This window comes from Bufo gargarizans, chromosome 9 (assembly GCF_014858855.1).
Source record: "Bufo gargarizans isolate SCDJY-AF-19 chromosome 9, ASM1485885v1, whole genome shotgun sequence".
In the NCBI taxonomy this organism is placed as follows: Eukaryota; Metazoa; Chordata; class Amphibia; order Anura; family Bufonidae; genus Bufo; species Bufo gargarizans.
Genome location: NC_058088.1, coordinates 536,927 through 563,452, shown reverse-complemented (window position 1 = coordinate 563,452; position 26,526 = coordinate 536,927). Strand labels below are relative to the sequence as shown.

At 43.2% G+C, this 26,526-nt stretch overlaps 1 protein-coding gene across 1 annotated transcript in view; it reads right to left on the bottom strand.

Moving 5' to 3' along the window:
- Positions 1 to 801: 801 nt before the first annotated feature.
- LOC122919499 (cytochrome P450 2A10-like) overlaps positions 802 to 26,526 on the bottom strand; it is a 39,138-nt gene continuing 13,413 nt past the window's right edge. The window contains 8 exon segments of the mRNA XM_044268561.1: positions 802 to 1,180; positions 2,945 to 3,086; positions 3,236 to 3,423; positions 17,341 to 17,482; positions 18,110 to 18,196; positions 18,198 to 18,287; positions 18,380 to 18,540; positions 19,513 to 19,662. Of these exon segments, the coding sequence (XP_044124496.1) occupies positions 999 to 1,180; positions 2,945 to 3,086; positions 3,236 to 3,423; positions 17,341 to 17,482; positions 18,110 to 18,196; positions 18,198 to 18,287; positions 18,380 to 18,540; positions 19,513 to 19,662 (1,142 nt within the window). The 3' untranslated portion in view covers positions 802 to 998.

Sequence of the window (26,526 nt, the reverse complement as noted above, 5' to 3'; positions counted from 1 at the left end):
ATTTTGCCTCATCTCTATCTTCTATATATGTTCTGAGTTTGTGTCCTGCCCCTGGCACTGCAATATTTGATTTTGTTCAGATTCTGTTGGATCTTTGCACGTTCTGTCTGTGTCTGGATTCTGTGAAGTCTGTTCTTTAGTTACTGTTTGACCTGTTTGTCGGCCGTCTGACTTTATTTGTTGTCCTAGTTCTGTTTGCCATACTCTTGAGTCTGTTCCTTCTATGGTCTGAATTCTATCCTAGTTCTGTTTGCCAATAAATTCTCCAGTTCTTGTCTGTTCTGCCTTGCCAAATTTCTATATCTTGAAATACTATGTCTGAACTGTGTCCTAGAGATCTTTGCATGTTCCATCTTGCTAGGTTTCAGCTCATGTATCTGTTATGTCTGAACTGTGTTCTAAAGTCTGTTCTGTGGATTTTGCATGTCCTCTGCCTGATTTTTCTCAGCCTGGTTCTGTCTATGATCTTGCTTGTGCTTCCGGGGCCTTGCACTAGTGACTCTTCTAACCTGTTGTGTCAGCTGCCAACTACACCGGGACTATTCCAAGAGGTGGCAGCTTGGTGACTCCCCTGCCAAGAGGTCCAGATCCCTGCAGAGGGGTTAAAGGATGAATACCAGGGGACTTCCAGAATAATGTCCTTTGGGTTTGGCCCAATGTCAAACCGGTTAGTTGGCACAGTGGTTACACTACTGAGACTTATTTATCAAATAGCAACTGGCCAGGCTACTGAATCTATTAACACCAAAGAAAGAGGTGACTAAATGATAAAATGATTTTTGGAAACTTGGACAGACTCTTAAAGAAAATTATCAGCAATATTACTGTTAAAATGCTTTTACTTGTTTTCTCTAAAATGTCAACAGTTTTTATCATTTATAAGAGACATTATTGAAGCTGATGGCAAATAATATTTAGCTACTAATCTTGCGATGTTTCATTCTTGTAAATGTGAAAAGTAGAAATAAATTTAATAAAAACAGTAAGATTTAAATTAATCAGCGTGGGATGAAGGCCAGCTGGTAATAACGAGGAAAATTTCCAAATCCACTTGTTAATGGTGTTAAGTCTATTTCTTTAATGTTCACAGGTGACCGGAGGCTGAAGTTCTGTAAAATGGTGGTGAAAAACAGGAAGAGCTCCATTTTTGCAAGACCTTCACCGAGACAGATTCGTTTTCCTGCAGGATAAAAAGATTTGTGAGAAAATCAACAAATAGTTGTCTATTCTTCTAAAGATAATCCCAGGAAACTGGTGTTAAAAAGTTGCAAAGTTTGGCATATGTCTTGCTTTTGCTTTTCTAAGCATTTTAATAGGGCCCCAATGGTTACCTGTTTGCCAGATTGAAGCGAAAGCTTCCTAATGAAAGTTTTACATTTTAGGTACTCCATTTTTTCTCCAGGTGTTGATTTATGGCAGACTTAATCAATGCTAAGTGAACATTCTTTCTCATGCTTCAATTAATATGGATTAAACACACTGGACAGGAACAATAGGATTTTATATTGGATAGGATTCTTGCCATGAGATTATTTAATCCAGTAATACTAGTTATATTTATCTAAAATTCTGTTTTAGAGATCATCACACAGACTTTCGGTCTCATGATTTCAAATTTGTGGTTTCAAAACAGAAATTATGAAACATGAAAATGTTCCAAAAAATTACGATATTGAGTTAGATTAAATGAAAGAAAAAGGCCTAAAACTAAAGGGTTGTTTAAATTGGCTAATTACTTTTTGGTAAAAAGATGACCTTAATGGGGTTTTCTGTTATTTAGATATTGATGGTCTATCCTCAGGATAAGTCATCAATATCTGATATTTGACACCCCTCCGGTCAGCTATTTGGGAAAGTCACTGTAATCGAAAACTATACAGTAGATGGAGCCTAATGCAGAAGGCTCCATCCACTGTGTAATTGCTATGCAGGTGTATTGCAGCTCAGCTCCCATTCAAGAGCCAGTGTCAGAAACCTTCCGGCTCCATACACTGTATAGTTTTCAGTGGTAGTGGCTTCCCTAAACAGCTGATTGGTGAAGGTGCTGGGTGTTGGACCCTTACTGATCTGATATTGGTGATTTATCCTGAAGATAGATTATAAATATATAAGTACCAGAAAACCTTAGTCCTTCTGCAAAAACCTCTAGAAATAAGCTATGGGAACCTGGCAACACATGTTTAATCCTCCTGCACTGCTGTCCCAGGGGACAGGCATCATTACATGTTACCAATGGCCTTACAATGTAATAAGTAAACATACTACAGTAAGTCCTCCTGAGCACATCATAGTAGCTGTTATTGTTGATTTTATTTTTATTAATTGCTCTAACTCCTTTTCCTGATTGGATTGTTATTTATTTATTTTTTTCAAATGTACTGTACCTCATTTCAAGCTTTCTCTTATCCTTCATGCTTGAATCCTACAACCTTGTTTATCATGTCTCTGCTATCACATTATACCTTAGGGCAGTGATATGTGTCCTGATGTCAGTAGGACACGTGAGACTAACACCACTTGTACTTACCAATGATGCTTGTGCATCCTAAATTACAAGGCTCCAATACAGGATGTAAACAACAGCAACTGAATATGAAAACAGATTTAGCACAGGGTGCAAGTTTTGATAAATGATGGTATTGGGGAAAGTGAAATAACATTGATATCTGTTGAGCAGGACACATTTATACTACTAGCAGAACCTCTTTGGTTAAGTGGATGATTAGCATTCGTTGTTTAAACCAGACAACTCCAAAATAACCTAGTCATGTTGGGGATCTCTCTAGGTTTCCCAAGACACCATGTACAAATCCATGTTGCATTTAGAGCTAACCCACCAAAATTCTTAAGAACATTACCAATACTCCCCTCAGACATGATTACCAAGGCCAAAAATGGTTATGCCTGACTTGGTAGTTTTAACACTACAATTATAAGCACTTACCTGAAGAGAATGGCATGAATCCATTGTTCTGACAAAATTTCCCTTTATCATCCAAGAAATGGCCTGGATAAAATTGGTGTGGGTATTTAAACTGCTTTGGATCTTGTAGAACAGAACTGAGCATTGGGAAGACAGTTGTACCCTAAGAATAACAATACAGATAAAGCGTAGCTATTACATCCACTTCTTCATGTCCATGTATAACTATTATACTATTGAGTTGTATTTTATATGTTATTATCCATATCGGCTAGCCTGTACTACGGAACACTGAGGACAGCACTATTTTACCTTTGGAATAAAAAAATCTCTAAACTTTAGGTCACGTGTTACTTTGTGTGGGAGTCCTAATGGTATCAGGTCAATAAATCTTTGAATTTCATGGATTACAGCATCCGTGTAGGGCATACGAGATCGATCTTCTATGCTTGGGGCCCTGTTCCTTCCAATGACTTGGTCAATCTCTTGGTGGATACGTTCTGTAGAGATATAAGGCAGTTGGGGTATAAATATATAATTAATTCATTCCTATATTCTATGCCAGCCGGATTTAAGATTAATGGAAATCAGAAATTCACAATTCTCCAATCTGAAAGATTATTGGTTCAAGACACTTATTTGACACACTTCTAGCGTTAGATAGGTGTTGATAAAACATATTCTCAATTAGATCAAGATTGACTGGGGTTCCAAATGGTAACCTTTATTTTATCTCTTCCCAAGTTCTTCAAATAATAAGACATGGACAGGGAATAAAGGGAGATCTATGGGATTTAGTTATTATGTTTGATCTTGGATGGTTGTTGGTATGACTCCTTGAAGACTCGAAAGCTTAGTGCCTTCCTTTAGAATTAGTCACATTTGCTTTGGCACAAAAAACTTAGCACGCGGTGAGGAAGACCCTGATAGTGAAGGATTATTCATCCTTTTCTCTACTTTTTAAAAATACTATGTTGAACTAAGTATGTTATATGGTTTATTGAGTTGGCAAGAAAAGGGTAAAATTAAATTCACCTAATTATGACATCATTGGGGCAGTTTATTTTTTATTACTGCATTGTACTCTTTTTGAGCTATAAATCATTTTTTCAATTGGTCTTTATTAAAATTTTTGAACCCTTGTCCCTATATAGCCTTTGGATTCTCTAGTAGCAAGCCTTGTATTTTTACTGTGTTCCGTCAGGCAGCTCAGCTGATAATTATTGGTGATCTCTTACCTTAAAAACACTCATTATAGCTAGAGACGAGCGAAACAAAGTTGACAAATTTGAATTCGCTACAAATTTCAGGAAAAAATTGATTTGCACCGAATCCGAATTTCCTCATGCTTCGTGGTAACAAATCACAATTTTTTCCTGAAATGGTTGCTGCATGTGTTAGAACATGGAGAAAAGAAGTCTGGGAACGAGGGATCACCCACTATGCCATGCATGCAGCGAATCAGCAGTCAGCCAGCCCCTGTGATGTCATAGCCCTATAAATACCCTCAGCCATTTTGGATTCTGTCATTTTCCAGTGTGCTTAGTGCAGAAAGAGACGTCAGCAGGTGCTAGGCGACAGTGTTAGGAAAGACTTCATTGTGCTGATGAAACGATATACAAGTTCAGGGAAAGATAAGTCAAGGTGTAGGGAAAGGATAGGTAGGCATTATCTACGCTATAAAAGGAGAACAAGGTGCAATAGGAGTGATTCTATTATACCTTGCTGCACGTATTGGGGATCTAAATTGCTTTAAGGGTGTTTGCACTATATGATACATCACTAATTCCAGCAAACCTTACTTTAAATGAGGTTCAAGTTCTGTGATACAGCCATTTATGGGGTGCTAATACGTCCTATTAGCCGTTCTACGTTGAATTAAAATTGTTTTATTTTTTTTATTTTTTTGGGGGGGTTATTATTAGGGGAAAAAAGGAAAACTATATATGTCATAATTGCCATTCAGCTATGAAATTACATTGTACTACAGCCATTTACGGGGTGTATTAATAAGATAGGTACATACGTCCTATTAGCCGTCCTGTGTGGATTTTACATTGTTAAACTTTTTTTGGGGGGTGTATTAATAGAAAAAATATATATTTATATCAATGTATTATATCCCAAACCAAGATCCGGCCTGGAACGGGGGGAGTAGCCACCCACCCATCACTTTGACTACTCCCAATAATAGCCATCCAGGGTTAGCTTTGCAGCCAATACTAAAACAGCTGAAGTGTCAGTCTGCAATCTGCAAACTGACACTTTGAGAAAAACCGGCTCTTACCCCACCGAGGCCGGGAACCTCAGTGACACGTACCGACCATCAATGACGACCCCTTGTTCCTTCCTACATACCTCCCCCCTTTGTTCAACCCTGAGGGGGTGGACACCCATTAAACAGTTCACTCCGGTCAGGGCATCCGCATTTCCTAGTAACTGGCCTGCCCTGTGTTCCATCGAAAACTTGAAATTTTTCAAAGACAGAAACCATCGGGTGACCTGAGCATTTATGTCCTTGGCCTAGCTCATCCATTTGAGAGGGGAGTGGTAGGTCACCAGACAAAACTTTGTCCCCAACAAATAATAGCGGAGAGACTCGAGTGCCCACTTGATAGCCAGGGACTGAGGAAGACAATGGGATGCTACTCCCCGTTCACTTCCTGAGACAGTACAGCACCGAGGCCTACCTCGGAGGCATTGGTCTGCACTATGAACTCCCTTTTGAAGTCGGGCATCACCAAAACCGGGGACCCACACAGGGCCGACTTAAAAATGGAGAAAGCCTTCTGCCGCCTGCTCATTCCAGTGGATCATCACTGACTTGCGGCCCTTCAAAAGGCCTGTCAATGGTGCGGCCACTGTAGCAAAGAGGGGGACAAATCTCATATGGTATCCCACCATTCCCAGTAATGACTTTACTTGCCGAGTAGTGACAGGTCAGGGCCAATTCCGAATTGCCTCAATTTTGTTCACCTGATGTTTGATAATTCCACGCCCAATTACATATTCCAGGTACTTGGTCTCTTCTTACCCTATCACACACTATTTTGGGTTAGTGGTTAAGCAAGCCTTCCTAAGGGAGTCCACTACAGCCTGTACTTTAGGTAGGTGACTTTTCCAGTCAGTGCTGCGGATAACGATATCGTCCAAGTATCCCAAAGCGTACCGATGATGTGGATGGAGTACAATGTCCATTAGCCTTTTGAACGTGGCGGGAGCGCCATGTAGACCAAAGGGTAATACCTTGTACTGATACAGCCCCTCCCTTTTTTCCTTGGCAGCCTCCGTTAAGGGTACCTGCCAGTACGGGTGAAGTCCAAAACAGAAAAATAACTGGCTTGGCCTAACTTCTCAATTAGCTCATCCATGGGATATGAGTCAAACTTGGAAACCTCATTAAGTTTGCGGAACTCGTTACAGAATTGTAACGTCCCATCTGGCTTGGGTATCAAGACTATCAGACTGGCCCATTCACTTTTTGACTCCTTGATGACACCTAGCTGTAACATCAGCTGAACTTCTTCCGAGAAGGCTTGTCGCCGCGACTCAGGCACCCGGTATGGTTTCAACCAGATTCTGGCCTGAGGCTCAGTGACAATGTCATGTCGGATGATAGAAGTGCATCCAGGGAGGTCCGAAAACACATCCGTGAGTCTGTTTAGAGGAAAGGTTGTCAGCGATCTTTACTGTGGCAACTGCTTCCCTCGTATCAGACTGTGGGTTTGGAAACTCTACCCCCAGAAAACTCGTCCAGGGGCTGTTGTCCGTACTGGTCTCCCTGTCTTTCCATGGTTTAAGTAAGTTTACATGGTACACCTCCTCCGCATTTCTCCGCCCTGGCTGTTGTAACCTGTAGTTTACCTCGCCAACTTTTTCAAGCACTTCATAGGGACCCTGCCACCTAGCCAGGAACTTACTGTCCACCGTCGGCACCAGAACCAAAACCTGATCTCCCTAGTTAAAATTCTGATCCCGAGCCTGGCGATTATAGACCCTATACAATAAAATCAGAGCGATCTTACAGGGATATAGATATGCCGTATATAGCCGTTAGTCCTGAGACACTAGTACTTTAATGGTAATAAATACACTTACGTGTCAGCGATTACACCCTTTGTTTATACCGCACTAATTCGCATCACACGCAGACATGTATCGATGTCGGTTAGAGCTTGCCACTGATGATGTCCTCACATGGGCGGGCAGGTGGTTCACTCTTTCACGGCTTATGGCTTGTAGTTGGTGGTAACCCTGTATTGTTTCCTGAGTAGAAATTTGTGTGGCGATGCTGTGGTGTAAAAGACAATATAAAATCCAATTCTGTAATTCAAAGTCCTCCTTGCTCAATATTGGGTGGTAGTGGTACCAAACGCATTTCCAGACTGTATATCATCCCTTCCTCAGTGGTACAAATGAGAAAGGGACGATATACAGTCCCGAAACGCGTATATATCGTTCAGTGTTTGGACATTTAATAAAGCTTTTGAAAGGCTGCAGGGCAGCCAATCAATAAGCTTTTAAGCTGTGGGCACTTATAAACCATCACAGCCATGCCTAGTAATTGCATGGCTGTGATTGGCTGGTGTATCATGTGACCCATCCTCTATACAAGCTGGATCACGTGTAGCACCGCTCATCAGCTCTGAGTAGTGCAGGGACAGGAAGCAGGCAGCTGAAGCGAGGGAGAGTGGCTATTTGTTTTGTGGGTGACCTATAGTGAATTTTTTTTTGGATGCAATGTACCATCTTTGTACTGCTGACACAGAAATATAATAATAAATCTGGCTGTTAATTCTGTGGGTGACCTATAGCGATTTTTTTTTTGTGGGTGCAATGTACCATCTTTGTACCACTGACACAGAAATATAATAATTTATCTGGCTGTTAATTCTGTGTGTGACCTATAGTGATTTGTTGTGGGTGCAATACACCATTTTTGGACCCCTGACACAAAAATATAATAGTTAATCCGTCTGTTAGTTCGATGGGTGACATATACCCATTTTTGGTGTGAGGTACACCTGCACTGCATACGTGACAGGGAAATTAATATAGTTAATCCATCTGTTAGTTCGATGGGTGACATATACCCATTTTTGGTGTGAGGTACACCTGCACTGCATACGTGACAGGGAAATTAATATAGTTAATCCATCTGTTAGTTTGGTGGGTGACATATATCCATTTTTGGTGTGAGATACATGTGCACTGCATATGTGACAGGGAAATTAATATAGTTAATCTGACTGTTAGTTCGGACAGTGACATATACCCATTTTTGGTGTGAGGTACACCTGCACTGCATACGTGACAGGGAAATTAATATAGTTAATCCATCTGTTAGTTTGGTGGGTGACATATATCCATTTTTGGTGTGAGATACATGTGCACTGCATATGTGACAGGGAAATTAATATAGTTAATCTGACTGTTAGTTCGGACAGTGACATATACCCATTTTTGGTGTGAGGTACACCTGCACTGCATACGTGACAGGGAAATTAATATAGTTAATCCATCTGTTAGTTCGATGGGTGACATATACCCATTTTTGGTGTGAGGTACACCTGCACTGCATACGTGACAGGGAAATTAATATAGTTAATCCATCTGTTAGTTTGGTGGGTGACATATATCCATTTTTGGTGTGAGATACATGTGCACTGCATATGTGACAGGGAAATTAATATAGTTAATCTGACTGTTAGTTCGGACAGTGACATATACCCATTTTTGGTGTGAGGTACACCTGCACTGCATACGTGACAGGGAAATTAATATAGTTAATCCATCTGTTAGTTCGATGGGTGACATATACCCATTTTTGGTGTGAGGTACACCTGCACTGCATACGTGACAGGGAAATTAATATAGTTAATCCATCTGTTAGTTTGGTGGGTGACATATATCCATTTTTGGTGTGAGATACATGTGCACTGCATATGTGACAGGGAAATTAATATAGTTAATCTGACTGTTAGTTCGGACAGTGACATATACCCATTTTTGGTGTGAGGTACACCTGCACTGCATACGTGACAGGGAAATTAATATAGTTAATCCATCTGTTAGTTTGGTGGGTGACATATATCCATTTTTGGTGTGAGATACATGTGCACTGCATATGTGACAGGGAAATTAATATAGTTAATCTGACTGTTAGTTCGGACAGTGACATATACCCATTTTTGGTGTGAGGTACACCTGCACTGCATACGTGACAGGGAAATTAATATAGTTAATCCATCTGTTAGTTCGATGGGTGACATATACCCATTTTTGGTGTGAGGTACACCTGCACTGCATACGTGACAGGGAAATTAATATAGTTAATCCATCTGTTAGTTTGGTGGGTGACATATATCCATTTTTGGTGTGAGATACATGTGCACTGCATATGTGACAGGGAAATTAATATAGTTAATCTGACTGTTAGTTCGGACAGTGACATATACCCATTTTTGGTGTGAGGTACACCTGCACTGCATACGTGATAGGGAATTTAATATAGTTAATCTGTCTGTTAGTTCGTGGGTGACCTCAAAGAATGAGGAGAGAATCAAATAAGGGACATGGTCCTGGTTGTGGTGCGGCAGGTGCTGGTGGTGCTCCTGTTGCAGGGAGAGGACGTGGTCGATCTTTGCCAGCTACACGCCCAAAAGAAACACCTTTCTCAGAAGCACGTAGGCAACAGAAATTTCAGCATCATTTTGTAGGCAAAAATACAGGTACAAATGGTGAGGCCAGAACAAGTAGAGGTGGTAGTAGATTGGATGGCTGACAGTGGCTCCAGTTCCTGCACATTGTCTCCCACCTGGTCCCCTGCTGAAACCGCAGAGTTAACACCTGCAGCCCAAGGGCATCTGTCTTTCACCTCACCCCCTTGAAAATCAGCCAAGCAGGCTTAGCCCCAAGTCATGCAGCAGTCTCTTATGCTTTTTGATGACTCTACTGGTGGGGTTTCTGTAGGCCATCCACCTAGCCCTGCCCCAGAAGTGGAAGAGATGGAGTGCACTGATGCCCAACCACTTATGTTTCAGGATGTGGATGTCTCTGATGATGATAACGAAACACAGGTGCTGCGGCTTTCTGCCTTGTGCAGACCGGCAAGGAGGGCAGGGGTTAAGAGTGGGTGAAAGATGATGTGGAGGGTGATAAGGTCCTAGACCCCACATGTAATCAAGGTCATGCGAGTGACGTGTGCAGTACGGAGGAATAGGATGGTGGTCACACAGTGCCAGCCGCACAGCAAAAGTAGGAGCAGGGTGAAAAAGCAGAGTGTCCATCACCTAGCCAGTATGCCTGCTACTGTCCATCGCACCCAGGGACTGAGCATACCAAAGCCAGCTGCAAGGAGTTCCCTGCTTGGCAGTTGTTCAGACAATGTGCTGATGACAAGACGCGAGTGGTTTACACGCTGTGCAATCAGAGCCTGAAGCGGGGCATAAATGTTCTAAACCTGAGTGCCACCTGCATGACCAGGTATCTTAATGCAAAGCATGAGCTGCAATGGAGTACACACCTGAAAAAACACAAAAGATCTCAGGCTCCTCTTGCTTCCTCTTCTGCTGCAGTCTCAGCCTATTCCTCCCCCTGGCACCTGACACCCCGCAAACAGAGGATGTGGCAGCAACACCACCTCCTCCACCGTCACTCAGCATTTCCACACTGTACCATGGAAGAGTTCATCTGTCCATCCCCCAAACACTGGAGAGAAAGAGGAAGTACCCCCCTACCCACCTGCGATCCCTGGCCCTGAATGCCTGAGTTGGATAGTAGTTTGGCACATGTCCTACCACCACCGAGGCGATTTCTCATTGCCTCCTGTTGCCTCCTCCTCCTACTCTGCTTCCTCCTCTACCGCCTCCTCATCTGGTCAGCGTAACACCTTAACCACCAACTTCACACAGCGAAGGGGAAACAACAGCAGGCTGTTTTGAAACTCATATGTTTTGGGGAAAAACCCCACACCGCTTAGGAGCTGTGTACGGGCATGGAACAACAGACCAATGAGTGATTAGTGCCGCTGAGCCTCAAGCCTGGCCTTGTTGGTGTGCAATAAGGGGTGAAATCTCATAGCAGCTCTGGGGCTAGCTGGTTTGACGCACATCCCTTGCCTGGCACATGTGTTAAATTCGGTGGTGCAGAGGTCCTTTGAAAATTATGTCAGAGCTGCTGTAGAAAGTGCTGGCCGTCTGGGCGAGCTTTCGGCGTTCTCACCCTACTACTGCTCGCCTGTTTGTACTGCAGCGTAACTTCGGCCTTCCTGCTCACCACTTCATGTGCGAAGTACCCACAAGGTGGAACTCCACCTTGCACATGCTGGAGAGACAGTATAAGCAGCAGCAGGCGATAGTAAAGTTTCAGCTGTAGCATGAACGGGTAAGTCGCTCTGCGGAACAGCATTACTTTACCACCAATGAGTGGGCCACGTGTGTGCTGATTTGTGCTGTTTCAAGTACTCCACCAACATGGCCAGTGCCGATGATGCAGTAGGATGAGTAGGAGTAGAATGATAAGAAGGAGGAATCGTGTTCACAGCAGGAAGGCACCCAAAGCAGCTTATGGGTATCAATGGAGCATGGCTGGGGGGATACAGAGGACACAGACGATACACCTCTCACAGAGGACAGCTTGTCATTGCCTCTGGGCAGCTTGGCACACATGAGCGACTACATGCTGTAGTGCCAGAGCAATGACCACTGAGTTGCCCACATTCTAACTAGTGCTGATTACTGGGTGGCCACCTTAATTCCGTCACTGGAGCGTGATCGGAAGATGCACAAGTACAAGCACACGCTGGTAGACACACTGCTGATGGCATTCACACCTGACAGCGGGGGCTCAACGGAAGCACAAGGAGAAGGCATAGGAGGAGGAAGAAGTCACCAATGCAGCTAGGGCACCGCCAACACCTCAAAAGGGAGGGTTAGCATGGCCAAAATGTGGAAAAGCTTTGTCAGCACATCACAACAACCAGCACCACCAGCTGATACGGAACGTCTTAGCAGGAGGCAGCATTTCAGCAACATGGTGGAACAGTACGTGTGCACATGCCTACACGTACTGACTAATGGGTCTGCCCCATTCAACTTCTGGGTCTCCAAATTGGGCACATGACCTGAGCTTGCACTTTACACCTTGGAGGTGCTGGCCTGCCTTGCAGCAGTGTATTGTCCGAAAGTGTGTTTAACATGGCAGTGGGGGAAATCACAGACTAGCGCAGCCACCTGTCCACAGCCAACGTGGACAATCTAACATTCATTAAAATGAACCAGGCATGGATCCCACAGGACTTGTCCATAGCTTATACTGAGTAGACAAGTATACCGGCCGCACCCAGCCATTGTTATACTCCAGTGCACTTTCTCTTTGCATTCTCTTTTCTATTTCCCAATGTTTTGGGGTCTTCCCAAATTTATAAAAAAAATAAAATAAAACATAAATAAAGGAAATAAAAAAAAATAAAAAAAGCAGTGTAGGCTACCTCCTCCTCCTCCACCACCCCTTCTACCTACACTGCCACGTCCACCGCCTCCTCAACCTCCTACTCCACTTTGACCTCCGCCTCCTAGTTCAAGATTATTTTTTAAAATATTTTTTCTATTCTTAAAATGTTATTTTAAGTCATTTCCTTATCCACATTTGTGTGCAGGGCAACTGTCCCGCTCTTACCCCCAGTTTGCTTCCTTTCGCAGCCCTCTAGCCCCTACTATGACTATTTTACAGCCATTTTAATGCACCGAAATTCAGGTCCCTATTGACTTCAATGGGGTTTGGGTTCGAGTTCAGGTCAAGAACGGTAGCAGGCAGTCAGTACGGAGTGTTGGGGGAAAATGCCATACTCAGCGGTGTGGGAATTTTTAGTTAGGCCGACGGAGGGGGTGAACATGGCCATTTGCCAAATTTGTGGGCAGAAGGTGAAGCATGGGAAGGGTGCCAATGTTGGCAACACCGCCCTGCGTCCACACATGCAGCGTTACCATAAAGTGGCCTGGGAGAACCGTGGCTCCGATGTGGTGGTCCAGCAGCCACTACATCACCCAGTGGCACTCACGCAATTTCTTGCAGTCAAGGCTCCACCACCTCAGCCAAAAGGAGCAGTCTGTCCTTCTCATCATCTGCTGGTCCTGGTGCTCCTGCTCCTCCTCCTCCTTCTCCTCGACAGTCATTCTGTCAGCAATCGATCACTGAAGTGATTGCCAAGGGACAGCAAACAGTATGTGCGCACTCATCCAACGGCTCAAAATCTGAACTTGCTCCTGGCCAAGTTGCTGGTGCTGCAGTCCCTCCCTTTCCAAGTGGTGGACTCTGCACCTTTCAGAGAACCCATGGCTTGTGCCGAGCCGAGGTGGAGAGTCCCAAGCCTTCATTTCTTTGTCAAAAAGGCAGTACCAGCCCAGCACACATATGTAAAATAGATGTTGAGACAGTCCTTGAGCCTGTCGGTGTCTGTCAAAGTGCACGGCAGCACCGACATGTGCAGCTGTAACTACGGTCAAGGACAATGTATGTCCTTTATGGCCCACTGGGTAAATGTGGTTCCTGCCCAGCCACACCAGCAACTTGGCCAGGTGATGCCGCTTCCGCCTCCACATTCTCACGCCGTTGTTCCTGCAACAGTGTCTGCCTCTGCCTCCTCATCCTCCACCGTGTCTTCAGCCTCCACTGCAGGGTCAATTCACAGTGCCTCACCAGCATACCACATGTTCAGGGCACACTGTTCTGCAATTAGTTTCTGCGTCCTTCTTCAAGAAATCAAATCCTAGTTTTCTCCTCGACAACTCAAAGTCGGAACCATGGTGACCAACAATGGGAAGAACATGGTGTCGGTGCTGCGTCAAGGAGGGCTGAGCCATGTGCCCTGCATGGTGCATGTGTTCAATCTGGTTCCTGAAGTCTTCCGCCCATTTGCAAGACATCCTGAAAATGGCTAGGAATCTTTGCATGCACTTCGGCCACTCGTACACCGCAAAGCACACCCTCCTTGAGCTGCAGTGGCAGAACGGCATCCCCCAACATAGGCTGATATGCGATTTTTCCACCCGTTGGAATTCCACCCTTTATATGTTCAATTATATGAACAGAGAAAGGCCATAAACAGATTTTCTCCAATGTGTAATTTCGATGTTAGCCACTGACAGCTCATGCGTGACACCTGCCGTTTGCTTGCGCCCTTTGAGAAGGCCACTTTATTTCTCAGTCGCCAGGACTACAGGATGAACAACGTCATTTCACTGATTCATGTCCTGGAACAGATGTTGCTAAATCTGGCTGGCCAGGGGACAGGAGACGTGGCAACTACATCGGCGGCTGAACTAGAGGAGGAGGACATTCGAGTACAAGCAATGAATAGAGAAATGGGTGGGTTTTCTACATATGTGACAGTAGAGGAAGAGCAGGAGAAGCTGGAGGAGCTACAGGGTGATGAGGAAGACGAGGCAGATGACCCAGACACACTGTAGAGATGGAGGCAGGGAGTCCCTCAGAGTCACTTACGCAAATGCATGCTCAGTTGCTTGTGTAGTGACAGCCGAATTGTCACCATTCAGAAGAGGGGTGACTACTGGCTCTCCACCATGTTAGACCCTCGCTACTGGTCCAAAATGGGGGCCTTTTTTACACCCGCTGAGAGGGAAGACAAACTGAACTACTATCGAGTATAGTCAGTTGGCCTCTGTCTATGTGAGCCATTGCCCATTCTCATGCAAGTTTGCCCGGAGAAGCCGTCTGCACTCATGTTCCACTGCCATGGCCGCTGGGGGGGGGCAGGAGTAATACCAGCTCCATCAGCAGCACCTTAAGTCTAGAGTCGCAGAAGAGCAGTTTTCTTCACCCGTCTACTCAAGAAACTACTCACCAGCAGCTAAAAATAGAGCAGAACCTGAACTGGCAAGTTGTGCCATACTTGGAGTGCACCCTGCCACCCCACATTGAAGATCCTCTGGACTACTCGGCAGCCAAACTCGATTTGTATGTGCAACTGGCCAAGCAGTGTGGCATCAGAGCGATTGCTTAGTGCGGCGGGGGCCATAATTACCCCAAGAAGAACTGGCCTTTCCACCCAAAATGTGGAGAAACTGACCTTTATGAAGATGAATCAGGCATGGATCGGCCAGGATTTTCAAACACCAGTGCCTGATCAGTCATGGTGCCTCACCTACACTTTAACAAAAAGAGGCCTGATTCTTCTGGCTACCTTCTTTAGCTACTATTCTGATGCTGCCACCCACCTGATGTCACATCTGATGCTCCTAAAGTGTTGCATGGCTTGCAGGCCTATATACTTAGAGAACGCCAAGTTGTAGCACATACATTCAAGGGCAACGTTTTGGGGGTCACCTCCCTTACTCATGCGTAAAATAATGAAAGTACCAAAGGTTCTTCAGAAGCGTGAGTAGTATTTTTCTAATCTATCAAAATCTGCTTTGAATGATATACGGCTGAAGTATATGCAAAGATTGTGATTGCCCCTCACCACTCTGTCGCTATGCCACTTTGTGGTCTCCTCATGCTGCTGCTACATCAACACTATGTCTCTGGGCCACTCTGTGGTCTCCTCATGCTGCTCCCACCTCACCACTCTGTGGTCTCCTCATGCTGCTGCTACCTCAACACTATGTCAATGGGCCACTCTGTGCTCTCCTCATGCTGCTGTCACCTCAACACATTGTCACTGGGCCACTCTGTGGTCTCCATATGCTGCTGCCACATCACTACTCTGTGGTCTCCTCATTCTGCTGCCACCTCAATAATATGTCACTGGGCCACTCTGTGGTCTCCTCATGCTGCTGACACTTCACCACTCTGTGGTCTCCTCATGCTGCTGCCACATTACTACTCTGTGGTCTCCCACTGGGCCACTATTTGGTCTCCTTATGCTGCTGCCACATCACTACTCTATGGTCTTCTTATGCTGCTGTCACCTCAACATTATGTCACTGGGCCACTCTGTGGTATCATCATGCTGCTGCCACTTCACCACTCTGTGGATTCCTCATGCTGCTGCCATATCACTACTCTGTGGTCTCCTCATGCTGCTGCCACCTCACAACTATGTCACTGGGCAACTCTGTGGTCCCCTTATGCTGCTGCCACCCCACTACTCTGTGGTCTCCTCGTGTTGCTGGGACCTCACTGCTCTGTGATCTCCTCATGCTGCTGCCACATCACTACTCTGTGGTCTCCTCATGCTGCTGCTCACTCCCCACTATGTTACTGGGCCACTCTGTGTTCTCCTCATACTGCTGCTACCTCAACACTATGTCACTAGGCCACTCTGGGGACTCCTCATGCTGCTGCTACCTCGCCACTATGTCACTGGGCCACTCTGTGGTCTTTTCATGTTGCTGCCACATCACTACTCTGTGGTCTCCTCATGCTACTGCCACCTCAACACTATGTCACGGGCCACTTTGTGGTCTTCTCATGCTGTTCCCACCCTCCCCACTTCATGACTGGGCCACTATTTTGCCTTTTTGGCCTGGTTGATATGGTCTTTTATTTGACCCTTCTTCTAATCTGTCAGAAGGAAGGAAAAATGTGACACACAACGGATCCGTTCTATGTTAGAGCTGTAAGGCCTGTATGACATTGTAGCATCAGAATTGGTTTATGATTTGGTAGCCAAAAGCAGGAGTGGGTACAAAACACAGAAGACATGCAAATATTTTATTCATGTGTCATCTCTGTTTTGGATCCACTCCTGTTGTTTATTTTGGCTTTAGCAATACTGATGGATTACTGAGCAAATGCTTAATGAGTAAAGGCGGATGCTCAACAGACAGGATCCGCTTTTTGGGGGGTTATTATGACGAATCGCATTCCATTGTACGTAACAGTCGCAATGATGGGGAAATCCCCAACATTGAACCCCTCAGATGCAGCGTTCAACATTGATTGCAGCATATGACACATTGAGGCCTTTCAGGGGTTAATCAGGGGTTAAAAAAATACATACTTACCTCATCTATTTGCTTGCGGAGCAGCCATCAGGGTCCACTTAATTGAAGAAAACATGGCAAATTTATTGCACACTGATGTGATGATGTCACCACATCATCACGCTGGGCAGCGCGCACAAGATCTTGCATGTTTTCTTTAATCAAAATTTCTGCGACAACCTCTCTGCTAGCAAATGGATGAGGTGAGTATATATTGTTTTTTTTTTTTTTACTGCCATTTCAGGAAAAATGTATTCGTTACCACAAAGTTCCCAGAAATTTGGATTCCTGAAATATGGATCAAAGTCAATTAGTTTAACTTCAATACTCACAACACTAGCTGGATATAAGTGCACAGCCAGCAAGATCTGTAGGTCCATTGACTCTTGGACTATGTAAATTCTACCTTGGTCCAACGTAAAGCCTTGTTTAAAAATTTAAGCCTACTATCATTTCAGACACTTTACTAACCTTCAATATCAGGATGCTTGAGGAGAATTGTCAGTCCATAACGCAGTGTTGTGCTAACAGTTAGTGTTCCAGCAGTAAACATATCGAATGTGGTATTGACAATCGCGTCCATGTGAAACTCAGTCTCAGGTATGTATTTTTCCTGTGGAAACAGGGCTAAATGTTAGATGCAAGAAATAACTTTTTAAAGCTACAATCAAACTTCATACCGCAGTGTACCTCTAAGGTTTCCCAGGTGAAATTTATATTGGAAACAATGGAGAAATATATATATATATATATATATATATATATATATATACATATATGCTTGGTATTTGTTTTGTGAATCATAGGCTCTCATCTAAAAAAAAATGTTAATGTTATTATTGGGTGCCTCAGTAATGAATAGCATAGTCTGCCATGCTATTTATTACAACCAAGAAAGAAAAAAAAAGGCAACCCCGACGAACACTTTTTTTGCCTCTGTGTAATAAATGTTTGGCATCTGCACTGGTAGCAAATGGGCCACTAAAACACAATGCAAAAGGAGCTTAATATTTGTGAGACGTAGAATGTTGTACGCAGGTTACCTAAATAATATAAAATATAAACATTGCTAGGCTTATTTTAATCTACACCAAAGATTCAGTTTACATCTCTAACAATATCTCAGCAAAGGCCAAGTGGCTGGTTTGTCCCTCCCCACCACTGGTCTCCAGGATTGCGCCCTGCAAGCATTCCCCAAGATAGATCCTTGTGTAACATACTGTATATGGAGCCAACCTACCTGTTCCATCTTAATGAGAAAGCAGTCAATGAAATCCCGAGGATCACTGGGGTCCAGAATCTCCTTGTGCGCTTTCACATGTTTTTTTAACAAATTCACGAACACCATCAATAAAATTGAACATTTTCTGATGAGGCCCTGGCATTTTACTCATAAGTTTAGGATAGACATTGTATATCTAAAAGAAATTGGCGTAGTAAACACATAGCATGTAGATATTTTAGTCTTGAAATTAATTTCTTTATGGACTAGAAACAAACAATTCCTTACCTGTCCCCATACAGAGCTAAATAATTTAAAGGCTTCATCCAGAAAGCCCAGAAGTTTCAGAAACTCTTTGTCCTCATACTCAAATCGATTTCCAAATACCACTGAACAAATGACATTTGAAACAGCTTTGGAAAAATAGAGCGTTGGATTCAATGGCTGGCCTGTCATGGGAGAGGAGGCAACTATATCAGGAATTTTCTAGTTTTTGAGGACTTTTAGCAGGATGAGTGTGCTTTATGGTGCTATGAACAAGAGTTGATTGACAGAGAAAGATACTTAATTTACTATTAGAGTCTGCAGAAAGTGGAGTACACCCTCTCCCAAAAGAACAGGTAATTGATAAGCTGCCTACAGAGCTTTATATATATATATATATATATATATATATATATATATACATACACTGTATATATAGTAGAATGTTACAATTTTGTCTTATCAAGGCTTCCAATAGTACACAAAGGTGAGTTTAGACGCCCAGATAATAGGACAGATTATTGGGAATGAACGTTCCTGCAAGCGATTGTTCCCGACAATCTGCCCATATGAAGGTGCCGGTAATCATAAAAGAGCGAAAGCCTTGTTTATCAAGAAAAATATTGTTCATGCTGGTGCCTAAATTATAGTTTTTGGTCAGCAGATCATGCTATCTAAACAGCGATCTGCTGCCCAGAAATATGTAAATGCAGAGATTTACCCCCACTGTACTAGTAGCCGACTGTCAGGAAGGAGCACTTCTTTTCCGACAACCTGCTGCTCATCTGCCCATCTAAATGCACCTTAACAGATGTCACTAATTACCCAACCTTGTGTGGTAATTAGATTATCATACTCTGCTCATTCTGTCCTTATCTATGCAACAAAGCTGAGAAGTGAGATATATAGAAAAGTGGAAGTGTTGGCTTTGCCTGATGTAATGACCAGTGTGAAAACTGCAATATGTAAAGATTTATGTTCATGGGTGTATTCACAGGAAAAACAAATAAAACGCCCATCGATATAGTACACATTTCCCTCTTGGTTGGCTGCTATTATTTGCACAACTATTGTATATATCAACAACATCTACCAAGATAAGAAGAAGCCTTTGAGAATATTTTGTCTAATGTTGTCTATTTCCCTTTAGTTCTCACCATTGCTCTTTCTGAATTCTTCCGTAAGGAACTGGGCCTCTTCTTGAATTCTCTGTTCAATGCTTCTTTTACCCATCCCAAAGTTTCTCAATGTCATCAGAGAGAAGCGGCGTAGCTGTTTCCAGCGCTCACCATTACTGCCCACTACCCCTGAAAAAATATGTAGAATGACTGGTTTAGAATACCCTTGGAAATGGGGGAAGCTGTAAGGAAGCAAATAAAGAGGATTTGTCATCATTCATTAGCATTTCATAGCATTTATAGCTACGGTACGGAGATTGGATGGAGAGGTAGCCATACTGATCTCTCTATTAAAATTTCTGGCCACAACTTAAACAGTAGAGCTCAGCTTGCTTGTATTTTTTTTCATAACTTCCATATATTTGAATGGAGATAGCTCCCTCTCTCTATTAAATTTCTGTTTGGATTTAGTGGAATGGTGGTTCAGGGCGCTTCCAGTTCTCTCGATAGTTGGGGGTCCCCAAGTATAGTAGGTCTGAAAAGGTCTGAAAAGTGACGACCATGTTTCAGCTGGTATTCCACTACTGGCCTCTGCTGCTCACAAAGCCTGGCCAACATGTGGAACGTGGAGTTCCAGCGCATGCTCACGTCGCACAACAGTCGATGAGCTGGCAATTGCAAACGCTGCTGCAGAGTTGCCAGACCTGTGGCAGCTATAGATAATTTTCAGAAATAGGCACACACATGGTGCACCTTCACCAGTAGCTCAGGCAAATTGTGATAGGTTTTGAGAAACTGCTGAACTACTAAGTTGAACACGTGGGCTAGGTATGGTATGTGTGTAAGCTTGCCGAGCTCCAAAGTTGCCACCAACTTATAGCTACATACAGAACAGCCATTGTAGACAACAATCAGCCAACCTATAAGAAAATACAATATCCTACATATTTTATGCATATCACATTAGATTCTGGATTTATATCCACAAAATAAAACTATACCCCCCTCCTCCCCAATTGGCTGTCGTCACTACAGCTCTATCAAACACAGTCATAAGTACACTATAAATTATGTCTAAAGAGTCTCCGTTTCCTTTCCATATCCTCATAAATTTGAGTTTTTCGAAAATACTGTATCCATTAATTTATTGAGGGTAGGGAGACAGATCCCCATTACTTAATTAAGATAACTTTTGCCACCATCAGACCCCTCATCCAAATCTGTCTGCCCTGAACTGGAAAAAACGTGTCTGGGGCATAATATTCCAGCATCACCGTTAGCCCCCCAGGGTTAGAAGAAGAAGTCTTCCTCTGTAGGAATAACAATACCATTTTAATTTTCTACAGTCCCAAAGTAAATGGGCGAAATCCGAGTTCACACATCCACATTTCGGACAGCAGCTTTCTCGGCCTATATTTTGGGGAAATTTCGCTTGGACTTTTGGCATATAGTACAGTTGGTGCAAGATCTTAAATTGAATTAATCTATGAGCGTTAGAGATTGTGCCCTTTCTTACATTCCTGTAAATACTAGTCCAGTGCAGCAGAAGACAACACAACTCTTGCTCCCACTTATCTGGGCTTTTAAAAAAAATTATAGTTGCTAATACCATTCGAAGTTTGCAATATAAACTGGCTATCTTGACCCTCTCATCTATCTGAGCCAAACAGTTTAAAAAAAATAAATTATCCCGTGGAAAAATATAGCTTTTGTTGCTAGAGGCCTCATATGCGTGTTTTAAGCTTAAATACCTAAACAAATCTAGTATTGTGCTATCAATGAAATTAAATTATTGATAAGGTTTAAAATGTCCCAAAGAAAAAAGGTGACCTACATTAACAGCCACTTTACGGATTTTGAGGAATTCCACCAGGTTCCTGTTCTCCCACAGAGGGGTGAAAAGAAAATAATACTTTGAGTATCATCTTAAGCTTATTCCAGGCTCTTTGAAGGGTCCATGGTATCAATAGGGACTTCCTCAAACCCAAATAACTAGATTCCAAACAAGTGAAAATATTCTCTATTGGTTTATCCATAACCTGGATCATATATTGTGAAAGTAAACTCTCTTTAAAATTACAACATTGCTGAATTTGTGCACATAAATAATATCCTTGAAATAAAGAGAGTGATAGCCCACCGTCTGATTCCGACAACCATAGATATTGTTGTTTTATACGCACCCTCTTCCTTCCCCATATTAGATCGTTAATAAAAGTCTCCAATCTATGGGAAAAAATATCATCGTTCCAAACCAGGGAAGCACACATCGGGTACATCACAATAGGCAGAATGATCATTTTGACCAGTGCTATTCGATCAGTCTGAGCCAGTATCAATTTCTGCCACGCGCATATTTTAGACTTAACTCTATTCAAAACCGGGGCCAAATTAAGCTCATAAAATCTATTTATGGGAACCACAGTCCTCACCCCCAAATAGTCCAAAGTTTTATTGGAAAAGAGGACCCGAACTCCACTGACCTCATCTACGGCCTTGCGGTTCAGCGGGAGGAGCGATTACTTAGTCCAGTTAATCAAATAGCCTGACAATTTGCCGAATTCCTCTATTACTTTCTTCACATAGGGAAGGATTTTCCATCCCTGATCCAAGAACAAAATAACATCATCGGCATGGAGACTTATTTTATCGCTCACTCCTACCACCCCAAAGCCATCTATACGGTTATCTGATCGAATCTTACAGGCTAACGGTTCAATAAATAGAGCAAAAGGGAGGGGAGAAAGGGGACACCCCTGTCTCATCGCTCGCCACATCGGAACAGAGGACGAACTGATACCGTTAATGTTAATGCGAGCAGTCGGCTGCTCATATAGCATTTGAGTCATTTCTATAAATACATTCCCCAAGCCAAAGGAAGACATAGTAGACCACAAAAAAGACCACTCCATCCTGTCAAATGCTTTTGCGGCATCTAAAGACAGGATGAAGTGGTCTATACTACCCCCAACAGAGAGGTTCAGGTACACCCTATAAAGACTCATCTGTATTTGCCAACCTGGAATGAATCCTGTCTGGTTAGGATGAACCAGAGAGGCAATGACCTTCTTCAGACATTTAGCCAGGATTTTTGCAAAGATTTTGTAATCTGTGTTTAAGAGCGATATGGGTCTATATGACCCCATATAACACATATCTTTATCCTTTTTCAAGACCAAAGTGATCACCGCCTCTCTAAATGATGGAGGTAAAGACCCAAGTAGACAGGACTCATTCAACACTCACAAAAGGATAGGAAGAAGTGAACTAGCGTGGTAGCTATACAATTCGAACGGTAAGCCGTCTGGCCCTGGAGATGATTTATATTTCAGCAAGGGGAGTGTCGATCGTAGCTCCTTCAAAAGAATGGGGCGGTCCAACATTTCCCTGTCCTGGGGTTCTAACTGGGGAGCCCCAATTGTTGTAGGTATTGACCCATATCATCACAGCTAGGAGTAGGTTCGGACAAATAGAGAGAGGAATAGTATTTCACAAACTCCTCCCTAATCATCTCAGGGGACTTTACCCTATTACCCTTTGGGTTCCTAATCTCCCTTACACTAGTAGCATCTCTCTGATTGGCAACTAACCTAGCTAAGAATTTACCCGTTTTACCTGATTCACAGAAGAGGTTTTGGCCTTGGAAAAGAAGTTTATGTTGCACTTTACTGTACATAAGTATCTTGAACTGAGAATCATACATTGTTCATTATAGTTATCGTCCAGTACACCGTACTGTTATCGTACAGTATCAACTGTTGCTCCTTTTGGCGCAATTCAGATCTGTACCTGTTAATTTTAGTAAAATATAAGCCCCTTATATGGGCCTTCAATGCATCCCAAAAACACAGAAATATAGTGGCAAATCTGGGGGAGTTGCTCAACCCCTAACACTGTAGCGTGTTTTTCATTGGGGGAGCAGTCCCACCGCATGTGGACCGCAGCAAACGACTATCCCCAGCAAAAAATATTTTGCATGCGGTGGAGGATGTCGGTGCGTTCCACATGCACCACAAAGGCATCCTACACAAAACGGAGCATTGTGCGGATGAAAATATAATCATAAATCACAGAAGAAATGCACCAAACGGATATGCCACTGACTATACTGGCTAGTCATAAATGCAGATATTAAAAGCTGAGACTTTCGCCAATATATTCCTGTCAGGAAGATATCGGAGCCCACATGCACCACGTCACGGCTCTGTATATGCGTAGAGCCTAGATTGAAGCCCCCAAATTCCTGTATATCAAGATCAATCAAATGTTGCTCCGCTATCACATCAAACCAGTGCGAATTCAATTAAAAAATTCTACCTGGGGCTGGGATGTCCACCTCCCTGAAAGAAAGCAAAACAGGTGAGTGATCTGAGATTCCATGGGGTTCATACTTCATTTTCATAATTTGGTGACTCAAATCTTGACTTACGAAAGCCAGATCAATACAAAAACATTGACCCATAGGACTGACTAAAGCACGAGAAGATTTTCTAATTTCCATAGAGGTGGCGCCAAATATCAACCAGCCCCAGCTCCTGGCTAATAGTACCCAAAGGAGCACAGCTCCGACTTTGCTCAGTGGAGGTGGAAAAGCGGTCTAACTCAGGATCAGGGACAGAGTTAAAATCTCCGGCAACTAATAATAAGCATTGATTTTTTTGTAGCTATATATTTGGATAATATAGAAAAAACTGTAGATTTGTACGGTGGAGGGATATAAATAAAAGCAAATATAATCTCCTGCCCATTCCAAAACCCATGCAAAAAAACAAATCTCCCTTCTTTGTCAATCATGCTATCAACCGGTTGAAACTCCATCCCACGGTGTATATTTACGCTGGCTCCTCTTGCATATGAGGAGAAGTAAGCTTGATATTCTAAAGTAGCCCATTTTCTTTTCAATGTATACAGCCGATCTACTGATGCATGCGTTTCTAATAGTACAACAATAGCCGGCAGATGACGGACCATAAGGTCCAACACCACCGTCCTCTTAACTCTGTCTCCCAAACCTCTCACGTTCCAGAATAGAATATTACGTACCATAAATTATGGATAGAGTCAAAACCCGCTCTCCCCACTAGGAGAGAGACACGTGAGTACAAAGAGCCAATGAAGACAGCCAATCCCTCCCTTATACCCGCCCCCACGAAACCCTACAACATGGTTAATAAGGTATACCACATTACCTATCAACCTCTTCCCAACCTCCAACCCCCCCCGTCCATTTTCCCCCTAAACCTCCCTCCTCCCAACATTTACTCTGCATTATAGCCCCGTTGAGTCCAACCATTGGACAACATCCGCCTTAGAAGAAAAAAAACTGACAGAATCATTATATACCACCCTCAATTTGGCTGGAAAAAGCATCGAGGAAAGATCTTATTTTGATTTGGGTCTCTCGTGAAAAATCTGGGTATATCGATATCAAAGTACCGTCAAAATGTATATCTGGTACTTCTCTTTTACACCTAAGCACCCAGTCCTGATCCTTAGAACAGACCAATCTCACCAAAATTGACCTAGGGGGAGCCCCTGGGGGAGGTTTTTATAAGGAGATTCTGTGGACCCTTTCCACACAGAAAGTAGCTACATCATGGTCTGGCCCTAGATTTTCCACCAGCCATTTTTGGATAAAATTTGCAGGATTATCCTGTTCTACCCCTTCTGGGAAACCCACCAATCTCACATTGTACCTACGAGACCTATTTACCAGATCTATCACTTTCCTTCTAAGCCAAAGACGATCTTGATCTACCTCTTCTAGTCTCTTTTTAACACACTATTCTCTCATGTAATAAAGATAACTGCTGATTCCAACTCCTTAACCTTCAGTCTTAATTTTGTCATTTCATCGTAACATCTCCTTGTACTACTGAAAGGGAGGAGGCCAGTTCTGCAACTGAGCTACTGGTAAAGTTAACTGCTCCCAGTATATCTGAGAGTTTTTTTTTATTGATGCTGTCCAGACCTTCACTTTGGGGTGTACTAGATATTATAGTACCCAATCCTAGGTGGTCCGCATTCACCTCCCGGAGCTCAGCCTGTGGAGCAGATCTTTGCACACCTCCCCTAGTTTTGGGTGGTGGTGACTTCAAATTTCTATCCAATCGAGCCTGGGGGCTACACCCTGTCCCTCCTTTTGGCGAAGACACCCCTCCAGATTTAAGATACTTAGGCACCATTTTGGGAGACCCCACAAGTATACACCAAATGTGGAATTCCCACGTATCAAATCTAATATTATTGCCAATCCAAGTAAGGTACAAATAGTTTTCCAATGCCAGTCCCACTGGTAGTGCGGACCGGCATAGGAAAAGACCAATATTAACTTTAACGTCCCAGACAGTCTATCTCGTGCTCAAACACACCTAAATGTCCCAGATATAGCCTATGTACAAATATAAACAAATAAGCACACTGACTTAGTACATGTTAGAAGAATACACATAAGCTGGGAACATATAAACTGAGTACCTGTGGAGGAAATACATATAGGGACTGAAAGAATAAAAAAGTTAACAAAAAAGCATGTCTGCTAAGTACATAAAGATTTAGCAAAAAACGTGTCCAGCTGAATACATAAACACTCAGGCAGTTTCGAATGATACAGTAGGAGCATACAAACAGAGGGCTGTGAGGCGTATCCATGCAAGCGAATATGTCCAACTCTTAGATTAATTCATTCCTCTGAAATGCCCCATGACAAAATATTGCACCAAGGGGGCAAGGGGGGTACTTGCCCTTTTACCGCAAATAGCAATATTGCAGGGGGGGGGGGGCATATAAGATACAACGGCTACATAGCCAGATAACTTGGCTAGAGGAATTTTATCATATAGTTGTGATGGGCCAATGGGGCAATGGGGCAAAAAAAAAAAAAATGTCCCACAGTCCTCACAGCCTTGCACTCAGCGAGGAGTGCCCAAATCGCCCGATCCACCCGGTAGGCAGAATAAACTGGCCATTCTGCAAAATGCCCCCCCAGCCCAAAGTATCCTCTTGAATTTGATTCCACCAATGCACAAATTGGAGGGCAAATAGAAAAGGGGG